At 56.2% G+C, this 12460-nt stretch overlaps 1 protein-coding gene and 1 long non-coding RNA gene across 5 annotated transcripts in view; one reads left to right on the top strand and one right to left on the bottom strand.

Moving 5' to 3' along the window:
* LOC130142532 (paired box protein Pax-5) overlaps positions 1-3285 on the bottom strand; it is a 139364-nt gene extending 136079 nt beyond the window's left edge. The window contains exon 1 of one of the 4 annotated variants that reach the window (XM_056324665.1): positions 1792-3285. Coding sequence is in view for 2 of the 4 variants with exons in the window: in XM_056324664.1 (XP_056180639.1) it covers positions 1792-1837 (46 nt within the window). In the remaining 2 variants the exon portion in view is untranslated. The remainder of the gene's footprint in view (positions 1-1791) is intronic. The other 3 variants (XM_056324664.1, XM_056324667.1, XM_056324666.1) reach the window with 3 other exon arrangements.
* Positions 3286-4293: 1008 nt separating this feature from the next.
* LOC130143113 (uncharacterized) lies at positions 4294-7097 on the top strand. Its single transcript, XR_008819642.1, has 2 exons — positions 4294-6403; positions 6551-7097. It is a non-coding gene; the product is annotated as an uncharacterized LOC130143113 (long non-coding RNA).
* The last annotated feature ends 5363 nt before the right edge of the window (positions 7098-12460 follow it).

The following is a 12460-nucleotide window of genomic DNA, read 5'->3' as shown; positions in this document are numbered from 1 at the left end:
CACGCCCCCACTGGGCGGTGCAGGGCGGAGGCTCAGCCATGCGAGACCGTGGAGGGAAGGGGGAGGGCTCCGGGGGGGCGGGCCCCGCCTCCCGGGGCCGTGGGCGCGGGACCCCCGACGGGTGGATGGAGCATCCCAGGGCTGGGGGATCCTCGACGGCGGGACGGCGCGTCCCGCGAACGCGAGTCAGCCGGCAAGCCCGAGGGAGCTTCCCGAGGCTGTCGGTCTCCCCGGCGGCCGGACGGCGCGTCCAGGGGCCGTGTGTCCCCGATGGCCCCCGGCCCCGGCAGCCCGGGCAGTGGGTGAGGACGCAGAAGGCCGCGGGCGGGGGCTGGTGTCGGGGTCTCGGTCTCCGCCCGCCCGCTCCCTCCGCCGTCGCGGCGGGGCCCGACGGCCCTAGGGGGAGACCGCCGCCTCCGGGGCCGAAGGTGTGCCGCTCCGGTCGCTGAAACGCGGGTCCTGACACCCGGTTGCGCCGGCCTCCGCTTGCGGTGGCTGCGGACCGGGCCAGAAATTCAGGGTCTCTTCCCCCTGTCCGCGTCTGTCCCGCCGCGGGTCAGCGTGGGGGCACGGCAGAGTCCAGCCGAGCCACATCCCCCACCCTCGGCCCCGCCGGGGGCCTGCCGCCCCGCCGAGGGCGCCGGAGTCCCGTCTCCCCGGGCAGCCGCCGCAGGGCCGGGGCCGTGGAAGGCGCTGTCTGCCGGCCGCTCCCAGGGGAGCGCCGCCCCCTTCCCCCGCCGCCGCTGCACCCACGGCCCACGTTCTCGGGGCCCCGGCGGCGGCAGGGCCGGGCCGGGCCCCCCCTAGGCGGCGGCGCTGGGCGGGTGAGCGAGGGGCGAGTTTTCGTTGAACGCGAAACTCCCGGGCGCGGCCGTGCAGCCGCAGCCGCCGCCGCGGGGACGGGACGGGACAGGGTGGGGGGTGGAGGTCCGGCCGGGCCGGGAGCCGTCGGGGGTCGACCCTCCCGCCCCCCCGCAGCTCGACGCCTCGACCCGAGGGAGATGTCGGGGTTGGGGCGGGGGCTAGGGGGGGGGCGCCGGCCTGGCTGGAACGAGGAGGGCGGGAGGCGCGGCACCCCCCCCGCCTGGTCTTCATCGGCCTCCCTCCTCCTTCTCCCCCCGCGCGGGGCACCACGGGTGAAGCCTCCCCCCGGACCGACACCCCGCGGGGATGCGGCGGCACCGGCGGTTCCCGCGGCGGGAGAGGCCTCAGGGCGCCGCGCTGCCCGCCCCGGGCTGAGCTGCCGGTACCGCCGCCCCCGGCCCCCCCTCTTCGCCCCCGGCCGCTCCCGCCGCGCGGGGCGTGCGGCGCGCCGCCATGAAATGCTTTATCGATTAAACGATTATTCAGGCGATTTAACTAATAAAAGTCCCCATCGATTGCTTCGGAATTGCATTTCGCCGCTGCGCCGCGAGGCCGCCTCGGCACCCGCACCCACCGCCGGCCCCACGGCCACGCCGCCGCCGCGCTCCCCGCCGGGACGAGGCTCTCCCCGGCCCTCTCGCCGGTCTCCGATACCGACGCCCTCGCTCTCCCGGCCCCAGCCGCGGGGCCGGCGGGCGGACACCCAGGCGGCCCTCGCCGCCGGCGCGAGGCCCCTCCGCGGGACACGGCGGGTCCCGGCAGCCCCCCCCCGCGCAGCCCCGAATGCCCCAGAGGCAGCCGGCCCCGGCCCCGCCGCGCCCGACCCTGCCCCGGGCGGCGGCTCACGCGTAACCGGCCGCGGCGGCTGGTCTCGGCGTCGCCACGGCCCCCCCCCCACCACCCCCCGGCCTCTAGCCCGCGTCCCACCTGTGCGGCCAGCCCGGGGGGTCCCGTAGGTTTTCTCCAACTCCATCCCGGGTTGTCGGGGCTTGGGGAGACGAGCAGCGAGAAAAGTTTCCACGTCGTGTTGCTATAGCCTTCCCTTTCCTTCTTTTTTCCTTCTTCTCTTCGTTTCTTTTCTCCTCGTGTTTCCTTGTTTTGTTTTCTCCTTTTCTTTTTTCTTACCTTTTTTCTTTCTTTTCCTTTCTTTTCCTTTTTTATTTTCTCTTTTCCTGTCTTTTCTTTCTTGTCGTCTTTTCTTTCTTATTCTTCTTTATTTTCTTTATTTTCTTCTTCTTATTTTCTTTTTTTTTTTTTTTTTTATTTTTTTAAGGAGCTCTCGCAGGTTGGAATAATTCAACTCTTCCGCTCCCCGCCGAGCTTTTGCAGCTGATCACTGAGCTGAAACTAAACGTTTTAGGTGGAAAAAAGCCTCTGAAGGAACCGTGAAATGATTAAGAAAGTAAAGAGCTCCTCGCCATGTGAGATCATGTCCTGTTCTCTAAAACATCACAAGATGTCCCCAGACGCAGCCAAGAAAACCCAAGAAAACTCTTTGACATCTGTTGTAGCAGGAATCAAAGTTTGCTCGCAGCCAGCCGCCCCCCGAGCGCTCCGGCGGCTGCTGCAGGGCGGCGGCGGCGGCGGCGGCGGTGGCGTAGGCACCTGCCCGCTCTGCCCCCACCCGTCCAACCCCTCACCAACTTTTCAGCAGAACCGACTTCCCCTTCCCGGGCCGGGAGGTGACGCCGCAAGCCCCGGCGCTGCGCTCCCTGCCGGGCCGGGCCGGGCCGCAGCGGGGGCGGGACGGGGACCTGCCTGCCAGAGCCTGGGGGACGGCGGAGACACCCCCGGCGCCGGCATCGCCCCCTGCCCTGCCCTGGCCTTCGCCCCCGGCGGAGGGAAAAGACCTTAAGCCGGGGCGCAGCCCGGGGGCGAGCGGCCCGACGGAGGTGCCGGTGGGGAGGAGGGGGCTGGGCTGGGATTTCCCGGCCCTGGGTGCAGGGGACTGCTGGGGTTCCCCCCACCCCCCGCACCTCCCGTTTGCATGGCGGCCTCCAACCGGTGCCGAGCCGCGGCTGCAGACCCACGGCCGCGTCCCGGAGGCCTCGGCGGCGCCGGTGAGGGCGGGGAGAGGAGATTTCACGAGGCCTGATCGTTCCCAGATTTATTTTTCAGCAAAGCGATTGGGGGGGGAGGCTGTGTTTAAAAAAAGTAACGGCGCGGCTTTTCGCAAGGAACGAAATCAACACCAGCCCCACACGGTATCTGCCGTTAAACCGGGGCCGCCGCCGCCCTGGCCCGCTGGCAGCGATGTCCCCGCTGCCACCCGCGCACGCCCCCGGCCTCCCACGCCGCCGCCAGGTCTCGCTCTCACGGAACCCGCCCAGACGTGAAAACCGCCCGTCGGCGGGGGACCGGCCGGGGTCTGCTGCCCCCGCGGGGGGCCGAAGGGAGGTGGCAGAGCGGCCAGGGGCAGCCCCGCGCCGCGGCCGGCGGGGAAGGAGGGCCGTCCCCGCATGTGGGGAGGCCAGGAAGGCACCGGGGGCTCACGCCCTCCCCCCCGGCGCCCCCTCGTCTCCCCCAGGAGCTAACATGGACGCGGCTCTGCTGCATCCCAAAGCCGTACATCCTTCTCCCGCACATCCCTCCGCTCCGGACGCCGGCGCATCCCAGGACGGGCGACCCGGCTGCCCCGGCTGGCTCTACAGCTGGGCCGGCACCGGGCCCACCGGGACCCCCGGCCGCGTGGCCCCGTCCTGCGAGTTTGCCTCTCGCTAAACGCTTCCCTTTTCACCAACGTTTCTTTGCTCTCATTTGCTTACACCAAAATAGCCGGCGGACAGAGCCCGTTTTCCGCTGGTTCTCTCCGAAATGCAGCCGCTGGGTGAACAACCGCTCCGGGGCGGCCCTTCCCCTTGCCGGGGAGGCAGCCCCCGGTAAACCGAGCAAGCGAACAGCAGACACCCCCCCTCCCCATCCCTTCCAGATGCTCTTCTCTCCCCCGGCCGCGGCAGCAGCGAGGAATCCCGGCAGCGCTTCTCCGACCTCACGCAGGGAAACGAACGAAAAACATTTTATTGTCCCAAGAACAGGCCGCGGTGCTCCCGCCCCCCCACCTGCCTCGGCATCGCAGCCGCCCGCCCCGGCGCTGCCACACCGGGCCCGTTGCCCTCGGGGACCGCGGCATCCCGCCATGTGCGGGCCTGGCTCCGCCGCCGGGACCCGACCAGCCTGGGCATCCTCACCGCCGCCGCGGGGCGGGGGGACCGGGGGCAGCGTTTGGGGCCAGACTTGCGCTCCTCCGTCCCAGGGCACCCCCGGCACTCCCGAGCCTGACCGAGGGAGGGGTTTCGGGCGGGGGGCGAGAGCCGTGCCCCGCCAGCAGCCAAGGGAAGCTCTTGCTGTGCCCAGCCGCAGTGGGGGTCCCGCCACTTGGGCGGGTGCCCCCGGGAAAATGCCTCTGGCTCCAGCAGCAGCAGCAACTTCTGCAAGGGCGTGTGAAATGCAAAGTCGCACCGTAGATGGAACCCAGCCCCAGCCCACCGCAGAGCCCACCACGTTTCAGAGTACTGCCGTGCTTTCTGTGCGCGCGGAGAGGCCGCTGAAGACACAGCGGGGAGAAGGAAGAAACCACAGCACGGCAGAATTATTTTTTTGTTGAGAGTTTTCCAAGGGCGGTTGTTGTTGCCTGCCCTCTCCAAAACGACGAGAAGATCATCAGCCCTGACCAATCTTTTGTGCTTTTCTTTCTGATGCACAGCGTGAGGAGGCAAGAGGGTGACCCCCACCCTGCAGGCACACCAAGGAGCCGGGTGCTGCGCAAGGTTCGGATCACCGGCAAAACACCTGGAACCGCTGGAGCAAAGCATTCGCATCGCCTTGCCTCCCTGGGTACCAGCCTGCTCTGCTCCTGGGGCGTCCTCCTTTTCCCGAGGCAAGGGGAACCATGATTCTGGGGGAGCGGAGGGGCAGAGGGTTGCACAGAGCATCCGAAGCCCCACACCATCTTTACAGTTAACAGTTTCCTCACATTTCTGTTAAACACACCAACACCAAATGTGAAAGAGGGAGAGCGCCACTACAAATGACCCACCTGCCCCTCAGCCTAGGCAGGACTAGTAGAGGGTAGGGGGTGTTACTGTTTTAGAAATAGCCGCTGCTTCCCAGTGGTACCATCGTCTCTTTTCCCTCTAATGTCTGTCATTTCAAATTGAAAATATGGGAGATCTAGTGGTGACTCCGGCCCAGTATGTTCCCAGGGATAAAAGTGAACTCTGAGATGGGTGTGACAATTAGGCTGTAGGAACGTAAAACGTGTTAGATGGGCAGTCCTGTAAAGCTGAGAGCACTTGGGTGGCATAATCTGATATCCAGGGCCCTCTTCAGAGAGCTGTCCACAGGAGGCCATTGGGAAATGAGGTTTGAAGGATGAAAGCATGGAGAGGAGGCATCCCATCATCGTCAGAGTTTGCTGGGGCAGCCCATGCGGAAGAGGTGCTCTGTCCCCATGGATGATGTGCTAACAATGGGAAATTTATTAGGGAGAGACATTGCCAGTCTTGTCAGCGCTCCGTTTCCCAGCCTGGTCAGTCCATCAAGGGAGCAAAGCCGAGGGGCACAGCTGGCAATACCAGTGGGGTTTATTTTTGAGTGCGAAAGGAGGGCAGGAAATGCTGAAAGACTTCTCTTTTTCAGTCAATGTGCATTATTACTTTTGCTCTCCCCTCCCTTAACACTACCTGCTGTCTCAGAAAGTTGCCACTGGTCGCACCAGATGGCAAGTGGTGCGCTGGGGGTCCTCGCTGGGCGTATTTAGCAGAGAGCCCCTGGCATCCTGCTGCAGGAAGCACCAAGGCAGGGTGAAATGCTTTTCTGAAAAGGCTGCCCGCGACTTTGCTGTACCGCACCCTGAAGGCTGCTCCTCACCACCGTTTCTGCACCTCTGAGACTTTTATTCTCCATTCCACAGCCTTACTTATTACTTACTTACTTACTTACTTACTTACACAGTGGCCTGGACCTGCATTTTCACTGATAAATTTGCATCTAAGCAGAAGCCCAACCCAGTTTATCAAAACAATGAATAGCCCAAACCTGTTTTATCAGTCTTTTGTGGAAGGGTTCAGGGACGTAGCAAATGCTTCAGTCCCCTCAGTCACTTTCACTGATCTCAAGTGTGGTTATTTTGATAGTTAAGACACGGTCTTAAAAGTCAACTTGGCAGAACTTTCTGCCTGGTGACACGGTTACATGCGCAGCTGAAAACGAGCCAGCACCCGAGGGAGGTCAAGCCACACCAGATGCTGGCTTCTACCTCTTCCTGAGAGCCGTGTGAGAAACCCCACCGTATCCTCTGACATTACTGCAGTGACGTGGTACAGTGAGGGCCTGGCCTCCCAGGAGCGCAGCACGGCTGGACTGCAGAGCTCGGGCTTCCCCAGGCCCTGCATGACAGCTCCTCGGCCGAACCCAGCGGAAGAGCGTGACACAAGGCACCACCGGCAGCAGAGCTGGTACCCTGCAGCCAGTGGGATCCAGCCTGGCAGGATGCTCGGGAAGGCAAAGTGCTTGTTCCAGAGGCAGTGGCGGAGGTGGGGTGAGTGCTGCTTTTGGGACCGGAGTGCAGAGCAGAGGGAACAGACCCTCAAAGGCTGCGGTGCCTGGGCATGGAGAGCAGCTCCCACCTTGCCAGCAGAGCTGCAGCCAGGCGCCGGGAAGGGCTGCTGATCCCTTTGCCACATAGGAAACCCCAGGAGGTGCAGCAGCACGCCTGGGGAACGCGCAGGTCCGGCCAGAGCACAGAGCAGGAATCGGATCCGTGCAGCTGCAGGTCAGGGGCCTCGTGAAAAAGCCCCTTCGAAGTCCAGACTTTGTCACCAAGCTCGGACTTCAACAGTACCCCTGGGGCACCTGGCAAGCGGCATGTCCCGAGGGGCAGGCTGTAACGGAACTTCTGCATTAGGCAGAGCCGACAAGCTTGCTGCGGGGCTGCCGTCTTGCTTGAAGGAACAGCTTGCTCACTTATAAGCCCTGCTTCCTTCTTTCTGAATGCATCCTCCTGTGGATATTTTGAAAAGAGGGGCCCATTTCAGCTACACTGTGAAGTAAAGAGACCAAGAATGAAGATCTTTTTTTACGGGAGATCTAGCTGGAAAGTGATCGACTCTCCTTATACAATGCTTGCTTTTCCAGCCTCTCTCTAGAAAGCCAAGAACAAAAAATTCAACCCAAGTTCATCCTGTGCTGTAACTTTTGTGTTTGCTGCTATTAAAATGCTGAAAAAGGTCAAATTGATTCCTTTGCTTTGACGCTTGCTGGGAGAAGAGGTAGATTGGAAAATAGGAAGTTAAATCACTGAATAGTCGGCTACCAACAATTACCAGTGAAGAGGAAAATACAGCTGATTAAGTGAGCCCTTTGCTAGACATTAAAGTGCCCAGAAAACGCAAGCAGGAGACAGGAGGTTAGAGAAATCTATGGCTTTCTCAAGGCTCAGAAGGAGCCATACCCAGGGTGTTAACTGTTATTTTTTCTAGATTAGGTGTCGTGTTAATATCCGCTTCACACCTATTGATTGAAAAAAAGGGTGGTGGGTCACAGCCTCCAAACACATAATTAACTGTAATCAAATAAACGGCCAAGATCAGAAACCGGGCAGCATTCAGAGTCCAGCTTTGTCCAGAATCTCTCTAGGTCAGGTGTTTAATACCTACAGGAAAACACAGTACAATATTCTCCTGCTTCTCCTTGGCTAGATAGTTGATGGTCGAGTAAATACATCTCTCAGTTGACATGCTGCCACATACACAAATAGATGCCACTGTAAAACCTAGCTGCCAAAGGATTTTTCATCTCAACATCTTGCGCTTCTAAAGAGATCTCAAATTTTCCCGAGAATATTTCTTAGATACATCAGAACACATGCTTTAGGTAGGTGTTTTAACCACCACCTTTCAATGGCTTGCAGAAAGGTTTCCTTTCACAGTTTTAGGAACCATGCCAGTACTTGCAAGAACATTTAAATATGTATTTTATCACGCTAATCACCAGAGTTTTTTATGCAGCAAGAGCTATATATTTATGGCAGATATTTAAAGGAGCAGAGTGGATGAAAATGTTTGTACATGTCCAGTCCTCAGGCCACACTGTTACAACCCAGCACCAGGCTTGCTTGGACACCAGCAAAGAGCAAATGACATTGGCTGGGCCCTAACAGAGGTGGTATGTTCTCGTCATGATGCTCAAAAAAGTAATTATGTCTCTTGCCAGCTCTGTTGTCTTTCCGTTGCCGTGCTGCTCAGGGTTTCCATCATCACGTCCTCCCAGGATCCGGACAGAATAGTTTCTGACAAACTGGAAATGCCCGTACCATGGCAGCAGGACAGACCCCGTGAACTGCACCATCATCAAGGTGACTCCACAGTGGTTGGCCAGCACCCGGTTTGGTGAGCCAGGTGCCAGCCTCTCTGTCACTGCAACACCACCTCTGCTCAGCACGGATATTTTTCTGGTGACCATTTCTTTTGGTTTGCCTTCTGCCAGGATACTGGCAGTGTGGGCCAGTCACCCCCTCCTCCTTGTTCGTGTCCAGCTGTCTCTGCTCTCCCAGCCCTGTCAAGACTGCCACCGCTTGCCCTCTGGGCCAAACAGCCTGCCAAAGAACAGACTGAAAAAAAAAAGTCCGTTGCCCAACAAGGGGAAAAAAAAATAAAAACAAAAAAAGGAAAGTTTCAGCACACTTGCTATCTGTGCTTTATCAGTTATTTTACTTGCAAAGGTTGGGAAGGCTTCTTGCCTTTTCATTTCAAGAATCAGCTCCTCCCCTTTTGCTTTCACTGTGTTTCTCCCACCTGCATTCCTGGCCACTAGCCTCACTCCTAGTAATTTACACCCTGGCATAAAATAAAACAAAGCATTTCCTTCCCCTGGAAATACTCGTGGGCAGTGTTTCAAACTGCCAGGCCTTGAAAAACACCGAAAGGCAGAGGCAGCCTCCAGCTGCAGGTCCTGGGCAGCCTCAGCAAACCCTGCCCAGCCCCGGGAACCGGGAATCGCGTGGGGAACCGGGAATTGCGTGGGGAATCGGGAATCGCGTGTCCTGTGGCCTCTGCTGTCTGCCAGGCTGGGTGCCTCACCTGTCCCGCTGCAGGGACGGTTGCAGCTCCCTAATGCCGTGAGCTTGGGAGGAATCCATCCTGCAGAAGGGATGCGAAAGGACTGTCTGTGTGTGTGTGAGTGACCTGCAGTGCTTCAGCTACACGCAGCGATAAGTCGGGGGTGTTTTCAGTCCGTGCGTTCCTTTGAGAATAACTACCGCACGAGATGATTGGGTTTTTGGTTGGGTTTTTTTTTTCCTCTCCTTAGGTATTTTTGGTGTAATTTCTTTTTCTTTATTTGCATTCACTTGAATTCTGCAGGGTGGGGGCCGTGTTTAGAGCAGATGGCAAAGAGCTCTGCCCTTTATCATCACACGGTGAAATTGTAGTTAACTGGAGACTTTGAGAACAATACAGAAATCTATTTCATTAACTCCAGATACTGCTTACCTCCAATTACACAGCTGTATGAAAATTACTGGGTGTGAAATATGAAAAGGGTGTTTTGTAATTGAAATGTTTTTTTTTAGTTAAATTTTGAAATCAATAAGAAGAAAATTAAAAAAGAGCAGTTTGATAACACTTACTCTGTTTGCTCAATATATAGCTATAACCACCATGAAAAGCTATTTACCTTGTGCTGTGTTCTGCAGGAAGGAAAACCGAAGACTCTCCTTGCTCACTGGCTTTAAAATACAGTTACATAAAATAAAATACAGTTAAGCACAAGATGGGGCAACACATGTGAGCAGAAATACAGGGTGCATCACCAAAAGGAGAAAACTCTGGTAATCACAGCCAGTGGGCAAGACTCCTCCATCATCTCACCAGCAAAAATTGCTCTGCAAAAAGGCTTTGCCTGCACCGTCATGCAGCAGCACCTCGACACAAGCTGCCGATATGCGGGGCCAAGGCTGCCTCAACGTGCGTGCGTGGGGGAAAGAGCCGCTCGCCCTGGTCGGGAAGGGACCATGGCTGTGGGCAGGCACCATCTGGTGGCCCAGAGGGCACAGCCAGCTCTGCCTGCTGCATGATGCTCGCTGGGGAGCACTGCGTAATTGCCTGCTCAGTAGCTCAAACAGGAAGAAAAGGTTCATTTTCCCCTAAAACCTAGCCTCTCTCTTTTTTTTTTTTTTTCCCAGGCTGGAGACCCTAGCAGGTTATTATCTGGTGGAACTGTGGCTCTGGGGATGAGATGGCGTTGTCCAACGAATGTCCAGCTGAGCCCAGCTGAGTTGTGGGACAACCCCCCTGCTCGCACGGGATGCGCTCCTGTCACCAAAGCTCATGGCAGCCTCCAGCATGACGGAGACTGCAAAGACAAGCCCTCGTATCTAGCGTCGCTAAAGCGGAACAAAACATTCTTTAGGGGAATTTCCTCACTGCTTTTACAGCTCTGCTCTTTTATTTACGTCGCTCATTAATGCTGCTATTTTAGTTTTGTCTCTATTTCTTGCCCTGTAGGACATGCATTATTTCAAGCATAGCAACCAATTTCAGAGGAGTTTTTCAGAGGTTTTGCAGCAAGCTACATGGGACCTTGTTAAACTCTTGTTTAGGGCACGGTGATGCCTGCCCAGCTGGGAGACCTCTCTGGAAACTCGAGGTGTGACAAAGATCTTGCTTTTTGGCAGTTCTGCCTTTCTCCATTCCCCTCCCTAGTTTTAGAAGTCAAAGAAACCACCCTGGCCCATATTCCAACCTCACCCACAGCACAAGACAAGTGGGTCTTGTCACCGCTGTGAAGGAAGATGCCACCAGCTTTGTCAGGCTGTCATGATCTGGTCAGGAGGGTAGTAAACCCAGCTGGGTTTACGCTTTGCAGCAAGGCATGGGTGATCAGCAGGTAGCTCCCCATCTTTCTGTCTCACTGTCTGGCCCAGCAGACAGGACACCACCTGAAGAACTCCAGCGGTACGCTGCAAAGGAAGGTCTGTCCAAGTCTGGTGGGGAAGTACAGTTGTACTGGCAGGATATCTGCAGGGAGAAGGATTCGGTCTGAAACATGGAAAGGCTCTGGCATGGAAGTCAGAGGTTGTACATGTCCCTAGCTTGGCTGAGCATTCTGGTTGGAGGGCAGGCTTCAACATCTCCTAAGATCTGCCAGATCTATGTGATTAGGGCAAAAAGATCCCAGCACAAACACAGGAGACGAGCAAGGCAAAGATCTGTGTCAACTCTCCACTGCTGTTATCTCACTCTTTTGTTTCAAATTTTACATACGTTTTGCTGAAAGCTCCACCACTTGGGTTCACATGAAACTCCTTGGGCTGTCAGCTCTCCTTGGAAAAAGCAACGCATTTAGTGTCTGCAAGATTGCAAAGGAGAAGCTAAAAGAGGCAGCTCCTGAGCATGCAAATCTAACAGCAAATGAGAAGATGTTAAAAGACAAAACTTACTATTTTGCTAACTACATTACAAAGCTGTGACTGGTGACCTGACGGTTCTGACTGCTGAGGCTTGTTTCTGCCCCCTTACTCAAACGAGTGACACTTAAGAACAGTAAATGTTTCAATGGGTGCCACGAGTAGACACTTCAGGAGGGAGCACAGGCATCTTCAAGGATGGAGTGAGCCTAGCCCATCCATGCCAGTCCTCTTCACCACTCAGCCAAAAGGCTGGCTCTCTCAGCAACATTAGAAGGAGGAGACACGTCGCCCACCCCAACCATTCTCACTGTCTCACCAGCAAGTAAATGACACGCTCCAGACAGACAGAATGTGAGCAGAGCAGCTTCCCCCCACACCCTGAATCCTCCTCAAATCCATGCTCACTAACTAGCAAATATTATTACTACCACAGGAACTAGCGCTCTTGACCAGAGCCTGGCTCCCCTGTACACTAGCAGCTACGCAAGCTTCACCACTAAAGACACCTTACATACACGCTCCTTTTCCTACTCCCAGTATTACTGTTTTGTTTTGTTGTTGGGGGGTTTTTTTTGTTGGTTTTTTTTTTAAATTAATACCACCAGTGGGCTTCCTCTGTCTCCATCTGAGAGATTTTAAAAAGCAGTCATGGTGAGATGGCAGACCTGACATGCAGTTCCTTGTCCTGTCTAGGTAAGCCACCCAGATCTCAAACTAGTTAATTGCACCAACACAGTGACTCCCGCCTTGCAGCTGGATGAAATTCAATCTAACGACTTCATTTGCTCTGGTTCAATACTGGCGTTTTAAAATATACAAGTCTAACTGCAAACTACAGTCTTTAATCCAACCTTCAGAACATGGGCCTGAAATTTTAAAACCACACAGAAGAAGCGCTTTTCTACTTTCTGTATTTGCTATGTGAACATTGCAAATGATTTTAAAAACAGAGTTGTACATGTATATCAGATATAATTTGAAGTAATGAGTGTATTTTTCTAATCTTCCCCAATGCCAACCTAACAACCCATTTCCAATATCATGCATAATAATTAATTTGTTTTCTGTATAGTAAGAAGATTAACAACTTCACATTTACACGAGTTATGTTCAAATAAAGTAAGTTCTAATGAGAAAAATTGGAAGCGGCAGCAAATCAATGTTCCACTCAGCAATCCAGGTTTATGT

The sequence above is a fragment of the Falco biarmicus genome, chromosome Z (genome assembly GCF_023638135.1).
Source record: "Falco biarmicus isolate bFalBia1 chromosome Z, bFalBia1.pri, whole genome shotgun sequence".
NCBI lineage: Eukaryota > Metazoa > Chordata > Aves > Falconiformes > Falconidae > Falco > Falco biarmicus.
This window is presented reverse-complemented; position numbering and strand designations above follow the sequence as displayed.